The sequence below is a fragment of the Falco naumanni genome, chromosome 5 (assembly GCF_017639655.2).
Source record: "Falco naumanni isolate bFalNau1 chromosome 5, bFalNau1.pat, whole genome shotgun sequence".
Taxonomy (NCBI): Eukaryota; Metazoa; Chordata; class Aves; order Falconiformes; family Falconidae; genus Falco; species Falco naumanni.
The window spans coordinates 66,493,387-66,513,352 of NC_054058.1; the positions used below are offsets into that span (position 1 = coordinate 66,493,387).

Here is a 19,966-nt window from a genome sequence, read left to right on the forward strand (position 1 = left end):
CACATTTTTTTCCCCCAAGGCAGGAAAGAATTAAGCCACCCTCCTGACAAGTAGGCCTGACCCTGTCTCACAAAGCTGAGAAGAGGAGAGGAAAATGACAGCAAATCCCTACTGAATGACCACAATACAGTAAGATTTACATTTATCATAGAATGGTTTTGGGTTGGAAGGGACCTTAAAGATCAACTAGTTATTTATAATTGAACTGTTAAGACTAAATATATCATTGTTCTTTTAGCCCATCATCATATCACTTAATGTGTTTGGTAAAACTTACTGTACCTAGAAAATTAGGGATAGTGGCTGTGTGTCACTATGAACAATAACACCTGCAGCTCTAATAACCTTAGAGCTCTTCCCTTAAACTTTGATGTGCAGACTTTTCTACTAAAAATTGGAAATTAAAATGATATAAAAAAACTCCTATTCTTTGAATACTACTTTGAATATTACCAAACAACAGCTACCACTCTTCTTTAATTTCTATTACCCAAAGCTTTTGGCATCTCAGCATAACTGCTTTTGCTGTCAAGAGCCCTCAGAAATCAGTACTTATATTTCTTATCTAGAGAGACTTTACCTGTGTACCTACTCAAATCAGCAAGGTTTGATGTGTGAGAGTTATTGTCCTTGGACACGTGGTTCAACAGGCGCACTGTAGGAAGTATTAGGGGATGCACAAAGAATATTTTAGATACAAGGGCTATGTTCCAGCAAGACTATGTATAAATTACCAAGAAACAGAACAAAGGAGAGGACAACTAGTTGCTCATCATGTTGCTCCCTATTAAAAAGTTCAGGGCAAAATAATAATACTGAAAAAAAATCAATAGCTTAATTTGGAGAAATCTAATGGAGTATCTCACAATTCTTGACTGAGCTCTCCATTTCTTTGCTCTCCTAGCTCATTTTTGCAGCGTGCTGCAAAAATGCATTATGGAGCTAATAAAAACACAATATATGTTTTTAAAGAGTAAAGTTTGATAGAAGAGAGCAGGTAGGTCTCTATCTTAGCAAAGGAAAGAATAACTAATTCTGCATTTGAAAAGCATCTCTGGCAACACAATAATCTCCATCATCAGCAAACTACTCTAAAGGCATGTTCACTGTTTTAAGAGACTCAGGGGTAAAGAATAAGAGTATGAGTCAGATTCTCAGCTGCTGTAATTTGGTATGATTCTGTCAGGATCACCACTGAGGTATTATAAGAGCCATACAGCAATCTAACCCAAATTTTTAAGAGAGCTTTCTGAATGTTAGCAGGTGGGAACAACCCACACATCTGTATTTTCTACCATTAGTACTCCTATTGTACATCTTTTCCTTCACTAGAGGAAAAAAAAACAACCAAAAAAATCCAATCTGCCCAACCTCACTACGCTAATCCCTGGATATTCATCAGCATAAAAGCATCTGCCACACTGCACATACATACCCAGTTTCCATTTAATGAACAGGTAGTAAAAGAAAAACATGTTTAAGGTGAATCAGCCAAGTTATAGACCACAAAACTTGACAATATTGGTTAATGCTGTAAGATAACAATTATCAATACAAGTTAACACAGACCTTGATATTAACAAGACCTGAAAAGAATTAATATTGTGCAGGTTGGAGAAATAAAAGTCTTGAAAATAACTGCTGCATTTTTAAAGTGATATCATGACAGCTTTTGATTTTCACAGCTCATTGTGAAGAGTTAACAAGACAATTCAGCTGATGCCGTTCATCAATGAATGATGGAAAGAAAGAAGCTCTTGTAAAGTTGCAGTAAATAAACTGTAGTTTCTTCTGTTATTTCTACTTTATAGCTATTAAGACCTGAGCAATTGTAATGCTTCCCACAATATATTAGTCAGCATGTATTAGTCACAAATTATGTTTCCCAATGTAGAGTAGTAAAATTTGGCCTTGAGCTGTATCTGCCCTGAATTCCAAAAAGTAATGCTATTTTCTTCTTACTTAGAACAGCACAACTGTGGTCTTAAACAGTTTTCTTATAAAACTGAACACCTCCTTCTACAGCTAGGTGATGTACAGAAAGAGATAAATAAAACAATCAGACAAGAATATACATACTTGTGTGTATATAAACAGAATACACACACCAGATAATATAAATCCAATTTGTTAACTCAAAAGGAACGGGGCAGAATTTATTTATTTTTTAATACTTTTTGCTTGGTCACTGTCTGATGAAAGACTGAAACAACTAGTTCCAACAGGTACCAAACAAATGATCCCAGCTGATGTCTCATCCTTGAGAGGGAATGTCATTCAATGACTTAGAGATTATGGTACAAAGAAGTGCAGAACCTGGCAGTATATTTAACAGGGGCGTACTGGTGTGGAGCCCTAAGTTAAGCAAGATGCCTTCCAGCTGTTCAGAGCCAGCTGTTTGCTCAAATTTTAGTTTTCTGCGCTATCCTAGGAAAAAACTGAGGCTGTTCTGCTTATCCTGCTTTCTGACTTTTGGCTGGGTGCTGAAAGGCCCAAAAGAGGACTGGCTCTTTAAACATGAAATATCTGTTGACCTTCTGAGTTGCAAAATGTTGCTTTCAGCTTCTACCCTGTTCCAGGAGAATGTACAAAGTTTAAACTGTTTTGCAAACCCCAATCAACCAGTGCTCTTGTGACCATTCAACCTTAATATTTGACAGAGAAGGGAGGAGGGGGAAAGAATAAAGTTTTTTGATCCTTGTAGCTAGCCAGAAAGTTTGGCAAAAAATAAACACAAGGATACATTCACAGAAATATATCTTTAAATATATGCTTCAATGATCTTCAGTTAAAGTTTAAATTCTTATTTATTTACAAAATGTTGACAGGCATTTGGTTTTGTTGCTTTCTTTTGCTGCTTTAAGACCTTTAATAATGTAGCTATAAAAATAATCATATAATTGCCATTTCTAAGTAGACAAATTAATATAGATATTATTTAAACTGTAGGCTTAAAAAAGAAATCAAATATCTTTTAAAATATTCCTAGTAGTAGTTGGGAACTTGCCACTACTCAAGGAATATTAATTCTAGTAGCTTTTTTAACTATCCCAAACCAGTAACAAATCAACTAAAGAATTCAAAGAGGGGGAAGGGGGAAAGCCCAGATCCCAAGGCATGACTGGAATGCCTGCTATGAGCTTCAAGACACTCAGAAATTCCTTTAGTTTTTTTCCCCTGAAGTTATCCCCTTATCAGTGCCTGCTGCTAGAAAAACTGCAAAGTGAAGTATCTAGAAAGCAAATAAAGTTTCTATGAAAGAACAGTCCACAGTGAAAAGATTAAGAACATTTACTTTAAAATCTAGCCAGACCCTAAGATATGACAGAAAGGAACTGTTTTGTTTGGGGTTTTTTTGTGGTGTGCAATGGGTCCAGTTTTCTGGAGTAGGGGTTTTATTTTTTGTTTTCTACTTGTTTGTTTTGTGGGTTTCTTTAATTGCAACACTGTACTGCTTTTCTGTGTTTATTCTGAGCATAAAATGAGAACTTTTGATTAACTCGGGAGGTGGGGGTGGGAAGTCGCTTGACACAATGGCTTGACAATGTTGACCAAAAAGACACAACAAATCCAAGAGGAAAAAAAAAAAAAAAAAAAAAAAGAAAAACACTCACCAAATAAAACCCATATTTTCATGGATACCAAACATACCCCATTTTCTTAATTTCCAAAACCAGCTGAAACAGTTTTTGTTATGACTATCTGTGAAGAGATCCAAGGCGTTTCTCCCATTCTTAAAACACTTGATTGAAAAAGTTGTGTATTATAGACTGAGACTGATCTGAGCACTATGGTGGTCCCCTGAGATAGTGTGCTAGGCATCAATCAACAACAGGTACAGAACAAACTATCCATCAGACACAGTTTCAAGTATACATTTTCTAGAAAAGATTATTCAATCATATCAAAACACTGGTAGAATGTACACACAAACACTGGTGCTAGATTTCCTGGAAGACAAAAAAAAATGTTCCTTTTAAAAATTAATGACATTTTTCACACAAGCCCTATTATTCAGCATTCCTGCACTATAATGTGAAAGCAGGAGTCCAGCAGGATTTTTAATGGAAAAAAAAAAAATGGTATTGAACACTGACCATGCCTTGGGTATGAGTACCCAACTGTTGGGCAGGGAAGTTGCTGCCTTTCTCTAAAAGGAAAATATGTATTTTTAGGATTATAGGTAACCACAGTTCACCTATAAGAAATATTTGATCATAACTAAGATAAGCTCCCGGACATGGGCTCCTCTGAGACAAACCTTATGCAAGGCAAGAGTAAAGTTTTAATAGGCACTACTCCATGTATATGAGGTGACATTGAGGAAGACCAACAGTACTTGACAGAAACAAGTCTACATTAAGATGAACAACCCTAATAGAATAAATACTGTATGAAATTGTATTGAGATCAACCAATGCTACTTGACCTTTTTTGTATTGCTTTGCAAATTGAGATTAATGTAACAGGGTTGGGAATACTGCATTCGAAAAAACGAAGAGCCATCAACAGGGTCTACATGGACCACGTGCAGCATAATCTCAGCTACGAGAAGGCACATCAGCATCCGAAGCATAGTGCTCCCAGAACTGATCTATGTCCTCAGAGTCATTTGAGACCTCTGGACTCTGAAAAGGTCTTTTTTCCCCCTTGGAAAACAGCACACTGAAAGCATCTCTCTTCAAATACATCCTCAGCCTTACAGAAGGAAGAAAACACCATCGGGTTTTACTACAGACAACCTAGTAACTATGGTTGTGTTTACAGTGTTCTGGTAGCAACGCGTACAGAAAAACCTTGCTTCCTCAGCCAGTATCTCAGTTACTTTTTTGTGTCAGTGAGTTTCCAGTGCTTGACTCCGCACCCAGGGTGGCAGTTCCCATCACTACGTGTACTGGGCAGAACTGGTGGGGTTTCAATAGCCAGGTGCTGCAGAGGTGACCTGTGTGGGAGGGGGCCATGACCTGCCCTGTGCCAGTCATGGCTGCTCCAGCCGGCTCTGAAACTGCAATAACCCATATGCCAAAACTTCAGTCAGAGCAACCCGTGACACCGCTACTAAAATATAGTTTTAAAAGCATGGCAACTGCTAGAGGCAGGAGAAATGAAGATGTGGGCAGAAGCAAAAGTGATTTTGCTTCTCATATAGACCATACAGAAAGATGTTGTTGGGAACATGGCTGGAGATGCACTCTTGGAAGGAGGTGTGCCATGCTGAGGTCAGGAGGGACATCTCCAAGGGGACTGCAGCCCACAAGAGACCCACACTGGGGCAGCAGAAAACATGTAAGACTCAAGAGACAGAAGACAAAAACAAGAAACCAGGAGCAGCAGAAAGAAGCCATGACATGATGGACTTCAATCCCCCTGCAATGCCTGTTGCTTCACCAAAGGAACTAGGGTGAGCCAAGGGTAACCCACAGCAAAAAGCAAGGGAAGTTTGTCCTGGAGGCAGAGGGGAAAGAGGTGTTTCCCCTAGGTGTCCGTTAAAAGTTTTATGTTTCTGGATCCCCCTGCCCAGTATCCATCCAGTTGTGTTATTTGGCAATAAATTAAATTACGTAAAAGATTCCCCAGGTTGAGACTGGTTTGCCCGCAACAGCATAGGACTTAAATAAACCATAATGGCCACCCCTCCTTTACAGCCTCGCAACAACAGTAATTGGTAAGACCAAGTTTTCTACATTTTAGCCAACAATGAGATTTTAACTCACTCTTGTTCATGCATGCTTCATGCAATTTGTAAGCTTCTCTACTGAAAACACACCCATTATAATTTAGTCAGAAAATCACAGAATGGTCAGGGTTGGAAGGGACTTTGGAGATCATCTAGTCCAACCCCTGGTAAAGCAGGTTCTCCCAGACCAGGTTGCATAGAGTCACATCCAGGTGGGTTTTGAATGTCTCCAGAGAAGTAGACAGCACAGCTTCTGTGGGCAGCCTGTTCCCCTGCTCTGCCACCTCAAGGTACAGAAGGAGCTCCCTATGCTGCAGTTTGTGCCCGTTTCCCCTTGTCCTGTCACTGGGCGCCACTGAAAAGAGCCTGGCCCCATCCTCCTGACAAGATCCCCTCTTGGTCTTCTCTTCCCCAGGCTGAACAGCCCCAGCTCTCTCAGCCTGTCCTCATCAGGGAGATGCTCCAGTCTCCTCACCACCTCTGTAGCCTCTGCTGGCCCCTCTCCAGCAGCTCCCTGTCTCTCTTGAACTGGGGAGCCAAGCACTGGACACAGCACTCCAGGCGGGGCCACACCAGGGCAGAGCAGAGGGGGAAGATCCACTCCACTCCCTTAACCTGCTGGCCATGCTCCTCCTAACATGCCCCAGGGGTCCCATTGGGACTTGGCCATAAGAGCACACTGCTGGCCCATGGGCAGCTTGCTGTCCTCCAGAGCTCCCAGGTTCTCCACAGAGCTGCCTTCCAGCAAGTCAGCCCCAGCCTGTACTGGTGCATGGGGTGGTTTCTTCGTATGTGCAGGACCCTACACTTGCCTTAGTTGAACCTCACAAGGTTCCCCTTCACCCAACTCTCCAGCCTGTCCAGGTCTCACTGAATGGCAGCGCAGCCTTCTGGTGCACCAGCCACTCCTCCCAGTTCTGGATCATCAGCAAACCTGCTGAGGGCACACTCTGTCCCTGCATCCAGGACAGTGATGAGAAGCTGAACAGGACCAGACCCAGCACTGACCCCTGGGGAACACCACGAGCTACAGGCCTCCAGCCAGAGCCTGCACCGCTGGTCACAGCCCGCTGAGCTCTGCCGCTCGGCCAGTTCTCAGCACACCTCACTGCCCACCCACCTCACCCACACTGCCTGAGCCTGCCCATGGGGATGTTATGGGAGAGTGTCAAAAACCTTGCTGAGGTCAAGATAGACAACATCCTCTCCTCTCCCCTTGTCTAACCAGCCAGTCATTCCACCGTAGAAGGTGATTAGGTTGATCAGGCATGATTTCCCCTTGGTGAATCCATGTTCAGTTCCTGATAGCCTTCTTTTCCTCCTCATGCTTAGAGATGACCTCCAGGGTGAGCTGTCCCATCACTCTTCCAGGGATGGAGGTGAGGTTGACTGGTCTGTAGTTTCCTGGGTCCTCCTTGCCTTTTTTGAAGACTGGAGTGACAATGGCTTTCTCCAGTGCTCAAGTACCTCTCCTCTTCTTTGTGACCTTTCAGAAAAGATAGAGAGTGGCTCAGTAATAACATCTGCCAGCTCCTTCAGCACTATGGGGTGCATCCCATTGGGGCCCATCGATTTGTGAGTCAAGTCTGCTTAAGTGATCTCTAACCTGATCCTCATCCACCAAGGGAAAGTCTTCCTTTCTCCAGACTTCCTCTCTTGCCCTCCAGGGTCTGGGAAACCAGAAGGCTGGCCTTGGCAGTGAAGACAGAAGCAAAGAAGTAATTCAGTAACTCCGCCTTCTCTGTGTCCGTCACTAGGGCACTCACCTCATTCAGCAGCAGCCCACATTTTCCCTAGTCATTGTTTTCCTGCTGATGTACTTGAAGAAGCTGTTCTTGTTGTCCATGACCTTCCATTCCAAGTGGACCTCAGCCTTCCTCATCACCTCTCTGCATGTTCTGACCACATCCCTCTATTTCTCCCAAGTGGTCTCTTTTTCCACATTCTCTAAACTTCCTCCTCCTCCTCTTTTTTTTTTTTTTTTTTTTTTTTAAATGAGGTTTGTCAGCAGCTCCTTGCTCATCCACGCAGGCCTCCTGTCCCCCTTGCTTGATTTCCTACTCATGGGGATGCACCTATCTTTGCCAGTCCCATTGACAAAACTCCTCATAGAGGTGGCTTTTGGTTTGTACCATCTGATCTTAAACCAAGAGACAGACCCCTTCAGCTCCCTAGGTGATTATTTCACAGCTCAGCATGTTTGCTGGAAACCTTCTTCTCATATGAAACTTCCCTCTAAAACTTCTCTTTATTAATTTCAAACAAGTCTCATTATTATAATGCTTCGGCACTTCTCACTGAACTTACTTTCTTAATACTTAATGAATTTAGGGAACAACTCAGCTTTTTTGGTTTTTGTTTCAAATAGGTATATAGCTATTTTAATAACCTGTCCACACCAATTTCCTTTTAATATCCAAAGTCAATAAAGTTCCATATTCATTTGCAGAATTAGAAAAGTACTACAGTGAACAAATTAAATCGTGTTCTTAAGTCAGCAGCTATGAAAATTTTAAGGCAGTGCTAAGATGTTCCTAACTACTGTAAACAATAAATACTACAACAACAATCAGAATCAACCAGAGCTGCAATATATTTCATCCATGGGTTTTAAATGAAAGTAAGCCTTAAGATGAGGTATTTCACCTGAAGGGAAATGTCATATCTGTTTCCAATCACTAGCGATTTCTACATCGTTACATAAAAGACAAGACACCTTCCCTCTGCTACTCAGTATGTTCTCAGAAGAAAATCTAAAAAGTTTTACCCACTTCTACTGGTATGGCAGGAGGACAATAGAAGTGTGTCTTCAGGTTCCCCAAGTTGACACACAAATAAGGACACCAGGGCTCAGAAGAATCTTAGATTTGACCAAAACTGCTCTTTGAAAATCTCTAGTCTTTACTTTCTCCCACATTCTCCTTGGTGGTAAGTTACCCAGGCAGTTTGAGTGCTTTATTCTAAACCTATCTTTTCTGCCCTGTCAGTAAACAGCTGAACTTTGAATGCACCCCCTTTGCAGAGCCAATGAAAGCTGCAGACAGAACATAGCCAAGGAAAAAAAAAAATAAAAAGAGAGGTTTATAAAATACTGATAGTAATAGAGACATATGGCACTTGAGAAAACAAGCCCTAATTTTCCATCAGGTTCCCCACTTTCAGCAGCCTTCTGATACAAAAGACATTTTTCATCTAATTGGTATTTTAAGATGCAAATATGAACAAGGTTACAAATCACTGCAGATCTCAATTTAACTAGAGTACAGCAAGTTTCATACTGTCCCCAGGTTTTGAGTTTTCAGTCTGCATCAGCAGTTTGTTAATTTACACTGTAAACACCCGATAGGTCACAGGGAATTATGGCTCTCATGGATGATAACCATTTGAGACTTTTGGTATATACCACTTCATTTCAAATTCCCATAGGAACAGGAGTTTCTTTCAGAAACAGAAGATTGCACAGGCTCAGTGTCACAGTATACATGAATCTAGACCATAGGTAAAATCTATAGTGCAATATATAATGCTTTTTCAAGGAAAGACAGTTGATATGTTTATCTTAATTATAGCTCTCCTATTAGGAGAGCTTTTATTTCTCAGGAAAATAAAAACATCATTTGCAATGAATTTGCTTTAAAGAATCATAAAGCAACCTTGATGGCACTCTCAGGTAAAATCTGCCGTATAATGCAACATCATATAGCATATAAGCAAGAAATATTCCACAAATAGTGAAGAGACAAAGTACCTACACACAGTGTTAATTTGTGCAGTCTTCATTATTATAAATCTTTCAGATTTTTGATCTTTGAAGGTGACTATATAGAGAATGAATTCTGTCTGCATTGGTGACTAAAGACATTACTAGGGAGGAAGTATGGTCTAATCACTATGGTTCACCTACCCTACTACATCACAAGAACAACTGCATTATGATGTAAGGGTGCCCACAGTAGCCTGTGCCTACAGCAGCACAGAAACTGGCATGTCTTGATTTGCCAAGCAGCACGTTCATAACTGCATCTGAAACATACCATCGCATTGAAGCCAGGAAACACAAGAGTCCTGAAAACTGACTGCAGCAGCAACTGCAGCAGACACGAACATCCTTCCAGGCCTAACAAAAAGGCTAATATTAAATACAAGTAACAGGAAAAGTTCAGGAGTTCATTAGGATACCAAAATCAAGAATCCACTCACAAATCTCAAGGCACATGAATCAATTCCCACTGAAGTCAGTGGTGAACCTAGCGGTGGCTTCAATTACTTCTGCACAAGAAACAATTCTTAAATCCATTCTGCATTAAAAATACCTTCACGTGGTACCAACACAAAGACGTACCTCTCTGTGTAAAACAGAATTGTTTGGAAGTCATACACCAAATTAACTCACCCTGATGAAGCAAAGGCAGTCTACAGGTAAAAATGACTTAACTGACAGCCTATAAAAACAATGACATTACAAAATAGAAAGGGGGGGGGGGGGGGGGAATTCCCCCCAAACCACCACACACACCCCCCCCTCCACCCCCAGTACTATAAAGCACATAGTTATTATTAAGTTTTCTGATCAGCACTGATTTTTCTGGATTCTAACTGCACTTCACAGAATGGTTTGGGTTGGAAGGGACCTTAAAGACTTATCTTGTCCTAATCCCCCTGCCATGGGCAGGGACACGTTCCACTAGCCCAGGTTGCTCCAAGCTCCATCCAGCCTGGCCTTGAACACTGCCAGGGATGGGGCAGCCACAGCTGCTCTGGGAAACCTCTTCCAGTGTCACATTCAAACATAAATGCCAAACACCAAGTACAGCAGAGTCTTGACTGGATCTTACTAAAAGTAGCAAATCAGCTTGTATTCAGTTTCTGCAAGTTGGATTTTCATATCTGCCAGCCACAAAAATCCCAATATAATTTAATACTCTCACCTTTTATTTTCCAAAAAGACAAGAGATTTTTTTGTTACAAAGGAGGTACCCACAGGGTAAACAGATCTGGATTCTGGCATTTTCTGACTTGACTTTAAGATGCATCATCAGGTCCCAAATCAGCAGAGACTTCAGTAAAGTTACTAAATACATGAAGTAAAATGGTATTTATCTTTGAAGGATTCAGATAATGGTTGTATATGAACAACTGTGTGAGTAATCTAAAATGTGTTGGGATTTTTTTTAAAGATCAACATTATAACAAAATCCTTAAAAATCCTTCCAAAAATTTCAGGTTTGTTTCTATAACACAGTTACTTAAAACCAAAATTTATCTGCAGATTAATTGAGCTTGAAATACCTTTTTTGTAGACTAGCAATTTCAGTCCCAAATAAAATATTCAAAAATATTTCACTCACTACGCAGGATCAAATTACAGAACTAAAACCCAGTTAGAAATGGAATTGAAAAGCACAGTAAAAGATTACCCAAAACTTACACAGCAGTTTCCAGAAGATCTATTAAAAGGCATAATAAATTTCAGCACACAGGCAATACAATAGAAAGCATAAACAGTAATAGTAGGAAACTCTTAATCTTACTTTCTTTTCAAGCTTGCTACTTACTGTAGAAACCCAAATCTATCTGTGACTTTGTAAAGACGATAGTCAGCATCTTCCCATGGTTCAATCTGTGCACCCTCCCGTCCCTAAAGAGAGAGAGGGGGGGTAAGAAAACAAAAAGAGTTATATTAAAGTTTATGAAACAATAAACTGAGACACAGAAGACAGGATTCAACCACTGAAAGCATAACCTTTGGGATACACTGGTAGTAGGGTAGAGGAGGGGGAGCAAAACACTAGTCCTAAACTCACCATCCAAGAAAAAGGAGAGCAGCGCACTTCTCCCAGTCCCTACAAACAGTATTTTCATCACAGAAAAACTCTTTTGGTCACTGTTACACAGAATAAATTTCAACCACCGATTTCAACCAGAGACTCATAATAATCTCACACCTGTTGCTCACCTCCAAACAGTCCATCAAGGTCCCTACAGAGTGCCTTCTACTTGTTTTATTTCCATTGTCCATTTATCCTGAACCATCACCTGACAACAGCACGTACTGTTGACAGTCTTGAGCTAACGTTATTGCTGACTTCCAGCAGCTATCAAACAGAATGCAGCACTGAGGTTTTTCCCTCTATGATGCATTCACTCATGTTCTTCTCTTCTACCCCAACGACCAAATTTCCTAAGACTTGCAGAAATTTAAGTATATTTCAGGTATATATTCTTCCGGTATGAGCTATGCACAGGTTGCTGGGTATGAAGAGAGGCCACCACTCAGAACAAAAAGTGTACATGGTTCATATGGCAAAGTTTTGGTAGCAAGCGAGGGGCGAGGCTACAGGGGTGGCTTCTGTGAAAAGCTGCTAGAAACTTTCCCCGTGTCCGACACAGTCCATCGCTAGCTGGCTCCAGGCTGGCATACCCAGTCAGAAGCACTGCTGGCCAAGACCGAACTTACCAGTGACAGTGGTAGTGCCTCTGGGATAACATATTTAAGAAGGGGGAAAAATACCACACCGCACAACAGCAATTGCAGCGGAAGAGAGGAGTGAGAATATGTGAGAGGATCAACTCTGCAGACACCAAGATCAGTGAAGGAGGGGCAGGAGGTGCTCCAGGCACCAGAGCAGAGATTCCCTGGCAGCCCATGGGGAAGCCCACGCAGCCCACGGAGGGTGACAGTGGGGCAGCTTGTGGGGGACCCCATGACAGAGCAGGGGGATGCCCAAGGGACGCTGTGAGCCATGGACAGCCCGTGCTGGTGCAGATCCTGACAGGGCCTGTGGCCCTGTGAGGAGAGGAGCCCAGGCTGGAGCAGGTTTTCTGGTCAGTCTTATGATGGCAGGGGACCCAGGCTGGAACAGTCGGTGCCTGAAGGACTGCAGCCTGTGGAAGGGACCCACGATGGAGCAGTTTGTGAAGAACTGCTGTCCATGGGAAGAGCTCACATTGGAGAAGTTCATAAAGGACTGTCTGCCACAGGAGGGACCCCATGCTGGAGCAGGGGGAGAGCGTGAGTTTTCTCCCTGATGAGGAAGGAGCGGCAGAGACAATGTGTGATGAACTGACCCATAACTCCCGTTCCCAGTTCCACTGCACCACTGGTGGGGAGAGGTAGAGAAACTGGGAATGAAGCTGAGCCTAGGAAGAAGGGAGGTGGGGGAGAAGGTGTTCTAAAGATTTAGTTCTTGTTTTCTCATTATCCTACTCTGATTTTGATTGGTAATAAACTAATTTCCCCAAGTCAAGTCTGTTTTGCCCATGATGATAATTGGTGAGTGATGTCTCCCTGTCCTTATCTTGACCCGCAAGCCTTCTGTTAATTTTCTCTCCCTTGTTCTGCTGAGAAGAGTGATAGGGCAGGTCTGGTGGGCACCTGGTGTCCAGTCGCGGTCAACTCACCATGCATGTGCATGTATTTTCCTTATTAAAAAAAAAAACCACCTCACAGCCACTCACTTAAGTGCACACTGTGCAAACCACCACTCGGTCTAGCATGTAAAACATTTCATGAATTCTACAAACAAGTGTATTGCTCAGTACTCCAATGACACTTCCAAAGTCCACAAGTGTTAAAAGAATATGTGAGTGTGGTGTAGGCATTCTAGGCATACTCTGTGCCAGGCTTTTACTTGACAAGTGGTTCAAGACAAAAAAAGATACAACTAAGGTATTTCAATTCCTCACAGCAATCTGACAAACAGTGCAGTTCTCTGTAATTATTTAAATGTTTCCATTACCAAACCCAAACAATTAAGTAAATAAAAAGTAAAATAAGAGTCATTCCGATCTCATAGATACACTAAGCATTGTCAAACACCCCAGTTTCATTACTTCTAATAGATTATACTACCGTAAAATAGCCCCAAAGCAACTTGCCATGCACCTGAAAAATGAGTTGACTGAGTCTTTATCCAGAATATCCCCCATGGAAAGAGAATTTAGTTCACCCAGAGGACAGCGTATCATGGAACCATCAGATTAGTAGCGCATAGACTATTTTAAACAAAAGCTAGTGGGAACCATGATTCATTTTTTAAACAGATATTACTAAGATTAATTATGAAATGTCTTTAAAATTATTATTGAGTTCACTTACTCTGTCATACTTGGCAACTATCTCTGCTCTTTCCTGGGCAAGTTTGATAGCAGCATCTTGCTCAGCATCTGCACCTGTGGAGAATTAAAATAATGCTGTTCAGATTCTCTCCCTTGTTAACAAAGAACTGCAGCTAAATACTTGGGAAATAATCTTCAACTTCAGAGGCGCTACTTGGATGGAGAAATGCCAAAACAATTGTATTAAAGCAAAATACAACCTTGGTGCATGTCTTGAATACTGTTCAGAGTAAAATAAAATTACTGGATGGTATCCTAATTGCTGAATTTAGAATGTTCCCAATTCTCCGCCAAAGCAGGTATTCAATAAAAGCTAAAAACAAACAAAAAATAAATAATACCTCACAATCCACTAACTGAAAGACTGAAGAAAACAGTAAAAGCTACTAGTTGTTAATTCCACAAACATTCACCTAGTCCAGGGGTCCTCAAACTTTTTAAACAGGGGGCCGGCACGTGGATGAAGTGGCAGGCAGTCATCTGTGGCTGCTTGGTTTCCCCCCCAACCCCCGGCGGGGGGTGGGGGGTGGGGGGGGCGGGGAGGGTCAGAGGGGTTCTGTAAATACCGGCGGCCGGACTGAGGACCCTGGGGGCCGTATCTGGCCCGTGGGCCATAGTTTGAGGACCCCTGACCTAGTCAAACAAAGCCAAAACATACACTACTGGTTTATAACAGAAGTGTGAATTATTTACAGGGTTGGTAGACAGGGATAAGAACCCTGATGAACGCTGAAGAAATACTGCATGACTTCATCCGAGAAATTGCTTAACACATATTTCTCAGAAAATAGGGAAGGATGTCATTATAGTATCAGAACTGCAACCTGGGCAACCCAGAGTTTCAATAAGTATAAGGATATGACAACAGAAGGCTGACAGGCAAGAAAAAAATGGATGTGTGGGCAAGCATCAGTACACTGCAGATGCAGCAGTTTACTACAGTAGTGAAGAAAGTTTACATAAAACTGGTTTTATCAAGACAAGGTGAAGCAAACCACATGTGCAACTGAATTAGATTCCTTGGTATTGCTCCCTTGGCAGAAACCATCTCTAGGACATGGAAGGGAATGTAAAGAGGGCACCAAGGAAGGAAAAGTATGAAAGATGCTGCTTTGAACATTCAACATCATCATGCACCTCAATATCCCAACTGTGATTATGATTTGAAATCAATGAGGCAAATCAATGATAAGTTTGTGAGATTCAAGAGCTGAGTGTCTCAATTGTTAAAAGGCAATGAAGTCTAAATCAAGGAAAGCTTTAAAAACATTTGCAGTCATTTTTCAGCACACACTGTTATAAAAATAAGTCCAAGCATGTGTTTTTTCTTCACTATTTGGTTCATGCCAACATAATGAACTTCAGGAACTGTACATATCATCCACCTGGGCCATGAAATAGAAAAATGGATCAGATATTACAGTTTTCTATTGATGACATTATTAACACATCTATATGTTTAAACTCAGTATTTCTTTAATGAAATTTACCTACGTATTTCTCAGCTATTTAGACAAGTTGTGCCAGGGGTGGCCTTCTAAGCCATCTGTTAGAGATCTGGCACAGTCTCTACATGTTTTCACTTTAAGTTTTTTTAGAGGAACACAGAGAGAACCTCAGTAAACCCCATCAGGGGCACAAGCACCAGCATTCAGGCAACTGCGATGCTTGTCCCAAACTTCCCCAATGGGAAGCCTGACTGCTTCTTTAAAACTTTTGCTTATCATCTCCAAAAGTTAACATTCTGTTTTCCACATTCTGGCTCCCTTCTGCTTGTCACCACCATTTGCCAATCATATTACTACCATTTATTAGCGAGGACATTGAGCTCTGCCGTTTTTTCCAGTGTGCACCAGAACCAGTGCACGTGTATTTACACAACTGTAGGGAAGAGGGGAAAAAAAAAAAAAAAAAAAAAGATTAAGATTGACATCTGCTGCATTTAGAAGCTACGCATCTCTCTGCCCCAACACTGACAAATAATTTCCTCCCTGTAAGGAGAGGTGAGTAGATTCATTTTATATTGCTCAGCCTTCAGGGCTGTCCAAGCAGTGCGTTGGTCCTCCTGCTCCTTCAGGTGCTGGATCCACCTTTACCCCTAAGCTTAAAGAGGACTGCAGGACACAAAGCAGTTTGCTTTCAGCTTGGTTTTTCTCCGACGCAACTTTATAGCAACTGTGGGACCCTGTTACCCCAGCTACTTATGTGAAGGCTGACCAAGACAGAACGCTTATGTGCCCTTCTAGAAACCACCCACCCCCAGCGCTGTCACCACACAAGGGCACACACGGAACTCTACACTGAGTGCATTCAAGCACTACATGTTCCCCAACAACTGTAACAATCTATTTTTCATCCTCTACTAGTTGATGTACTATGCCCACTGAACTGAATCAAAACTGACATAAAGTAGTAGATGGAGCCTAGTACTACTTTCAAACTGGGAAGCTAAAGTAACCATAATAAAAACTAAACTGCATTTTCTTTTGTAAGACACAGAGAAAACTGTAGTTACAGTAAGTGTTTATAGAAGGCCAATTACAGATTTTCTAATAGTAAACTTTTAAAATTTAAAAATTTAAAAAAATATACTTGCTTAGAAAGCAGACATTCCTTCAGAGAATTCAGTTACTGAGCAATCCTAATCTTTGCTTCTCCAACGGACAGATATGGGGAAAAGCTTACTTGTTTAAAGTGTGACTACTGCTGGGCTTGAAGAAGTGCGTGTGTGTCGGGGAAATCCTATGACTATTTTCCCAGTAAAAGAGAGATTAGATTTCGTTTGAGAAAGAGTTTGGCTGAATAGTAAGCAGTCAATATTGTAATACATACTAGTTGACATATTCAAGTAAAAAGCAATTTTTAATTAACAGAAATAAAAAATAGATTGTTACTTCTATTTGAAAACTTTCTCAAAAGGGACATGCACAGCTCTTCAACACCAAAGATGGAATAAGTGGCAGAAGTTGAAATGAAGTTTAAACCTTTGCTTAAAAGAACGCAGAACTGTCTTTGCACCAGAAACTTGAATCCTGATTTATGCTGAAAACATGGCCATGGCTTACATTCCTTTCCTCTGCATAAGTAACATAAGAATTAAGTTTGCACTGTACTATGCCTCATGACAATTCAATTACATTTAGTGTGGAAATTATCATATTCATTGCCTTTAAAGTAATCCTCTTGACTTTCTGCCAGAATCATCATAACCTTCTACCTGCACTGAGATAGTTTAATGTTACGTTAATCCATCCATACTGAAAACCCAGAAAACAGCTTGAGACTGGGACAAGAGGTTATATTTTGGGAGATAAGCATAATATATGATTTTTCTTATAAGAGGAATTATTTAAATATCACCAAGTTAGAAATTACACAGTCATTCCTAATAAAGTAAAAGCTAAATATGGGAACAAGAAAAATTCTTCATTAACTGTCTTCCCAGGCACAAAAAAAACCCCAAACCAAACATTACTACATCACTACAAAATTACAGACAAATAGCTAGTATTCTAAAGTCTTATATCACTGAAACCAGTTAAAAGATGTGAAACAAGTATGATTAAATTTTCTGATCAAAACTTAGCATTTACAGATGATCAACACCACATTATACAGGAAACCATGCCATCTCTGATGAGGTTGACGTTAATATATAGTCAATTAACTAGTACCAGAGAACTGATTTTGAATAAAGTCTGAGGAAATACATTTTCAATGACCTGGTGATAAAATCTGCATGCTAAACAGCGTACTTACCACCACCACCCCACCCCTCACATTGGTAAGGCTTACAAGGTACAACAAGCATACTTAAAATCCTGCCAAGCAGCAGTGTTACACATCTAGCTTTTGAAAAAGGTAAAACATAAAGACCAGGAACAAAATTTTCAGAACAGTTAGCCTCATACACATAACACTCCTCATTAGAGAGTCTTTTCCCCTTATCACTCTGTTATGCTAACCTGTTTTCTATATTTGCAAATATTGCCAATTTGTAAGTTTTGAAACACAGCATGCAAAGGAACTGAAGCATCATTAGGGTCAGAAAATCAAACAAAATCCCAATCTGTAATGAAATGAAAAAGGACTGACAGAGCAGCCAGATTACTGCTTTTCTGCAGGAAGATACTTAAGGATGGGACTTGAATTGGTCTCATTTGGAACTCCCAGATTTTAAACTGTGAAAGTGTCAGGCCTGCTAGATTAGACACCTGTGGCCTGCCATCAGCCCTACAAAATGAGAGGAAAGCATTGCCTAGCATCAGTACAAGCTTTCTTCTTTTGTCACTCTATTAAGAGTCTGTCCTTACCCCACCAATTATCAAAGAACTGAAAAAGACAATTTCTTCAAGAACAGAAACTGGTGATGGTATGTAAGAAGTGGCACAGGCAGAAAATTAAGCTTGTCTTACACAAGGACACAATCTTCATTAGTCTCCAGTGCTATTTCCTGAGAGGAAATAAGTGATCTGGAGATGCCAGCATTACTTAGTAGCAACAAATTTAAAGATGAAGTCTGGGTGTTACCCTGCTATCCACTACTAGGTGGTCTCTGTGTACCTCACAATCACATTTAAAACAAACCCCCTCATTTTTAAAGCTGGATTTTTATATTTTTTAAAAATTTCAAAACCCCTGTCCAGTCCAGTCAATTGATATCAAAACTGAAAAACATGAAGCTAAATTAAAATAAATTCCTAAAACTGACAACAAACAGGCTTCTTAGGCAAACTTAAAAACTAACTGGAAACGCCTAGTTCCTACTAAGCAGCTGCAATTCTAAGTATCTTGCAGTTTGTGAGGAATACTGGAGAGAACAGCTTACTTTTCCAGAATTGCAGATTCTTTCAATCCTAAGGAAGAAAGGAAATTGCAGTAAATTTAAGTGAGGAGGAACTAATAATATTAATAGACATACTGCAAACAAAAATATGTAAAGTTTTCCTCTACAATCAATGCAAGACTAACTGGAATGGATCAACTGCCAGAAGTGACATACTTAATGGCAAAACAACAGATCCAAGTGAAAATAAACACTGTTAAAGAGAAAATAAGGATGTGCCATACAAATAGATGTAAAAATGACATTCGGAATAATAGTAAAAATTTTTCTCAAGGATTTTTGCAAGAAAGCAGGTACAGCTACAGAGCTACAGTTTGACAGATCCAATCCCACTAAAACAGATATAATCCTGCCATACTCTTGCCTTCGTGCCATCTTCTCCCTTCTGTTTTCATGGGGAGGAATGGTAGCTATAGATGTAGGCATCTACAGACACCACAGAGCCTTTGATCCAAGGTCCTGTTGTTACCCACCTAAAATATTTTTTTCCTTAAGGTGGGGGCAAAGGCAAAAAAAAAAAAAAAAGAAAAATAAAATAAACAAAATACAAAAATAAAATATATTGTTATCAAACCGAACACTGAGGATCCTTCTTGCAGCCCCAGCAGTTACTTAGTTTTCCAAAATAAAGGAGAAGGAACTGGCAGCACTATTGCTTGTGTTTCCACCAGCCAGGGAGCAGTTGAACAGCCTATGACTGCCTGGCTGCGGCTCCACTGTTCTTGGTCAGGGGTGACTAACAGGAGCAGCCCGCAGTAACACCTGGTTCTCATTGCCCAGCCTGACGAAACTGAGCTACTGCTTCATGACGAATTGCTGTAAAACCATAAAACGCTGGTCTTTCCCACAAGAAAAGCTTCTGCTCTTCCAGGTTTATTAAGTACCTGTAGTTTGAACCCTGTTTGCCTAATTCTGCATGACTTTTCATCTTGTTCAGCTACAGAACTGAAAACTGTAAGGCACATCATTTTAAAAAGTGATTTCCATCTGCAATCCACTGAGTATGCATCTCTAGTCCATGCAAAGGTAGTCATACAACTTATGGGAATGATCACTGGGATGACTCAAACTCACTAGTGATATGCTCCCTCAAACAACCTAAAACTGGCTACTTAAAAGTACCTCACCTGGAAAAGGAAACAGCCAAACACTAGGTCCCTCATCAAAGTAGCACAAAATGATACTACCAAGAGCCTCAGAATGCTCCTTACACATATCGAAAGAGTGTGTTAAGTACAAGGTACATTATAATGCTTATGCATCAGCATAATGAATTGCCTCTTACAGACGTGCCATAAATTTAAGTAGCATCATAGAATTGTTTA

At 40.7% G+C, this 19,966-nt stretch overlaps 1 protein-coding gene across 4 annotated transcripts in view; it reads right to left on the reverse strand.

Annotated features, from left to right (window-relative positions):
- Positions 1-19,966, reverse strand: part of USP6NL (USP6 N-terminal like) — a 130,925-nt gene that overhangs the window by 59,315 nt on the left and 51,644 nt on the right. For all 4 annotated transcript variants that reach the window (XM_040595096.1, XM_040595093.1, XM_040595095.1 and 1 more), the window contains 2 exons: positions 13,776-13,849; positions 11,233-11,315 (listed from right to left, as the gene is read on the reverse strand). In XM_040595096.1, the coding sequence (XP_040451030.1) occupies positions 11,233-11,315; positions 13,776-13,849 (157 nt within the window). The remainder of the gene's footprint in view (positions 1-11,232; positions 11,316-13,775; positions 13,850-19,966) is intronic.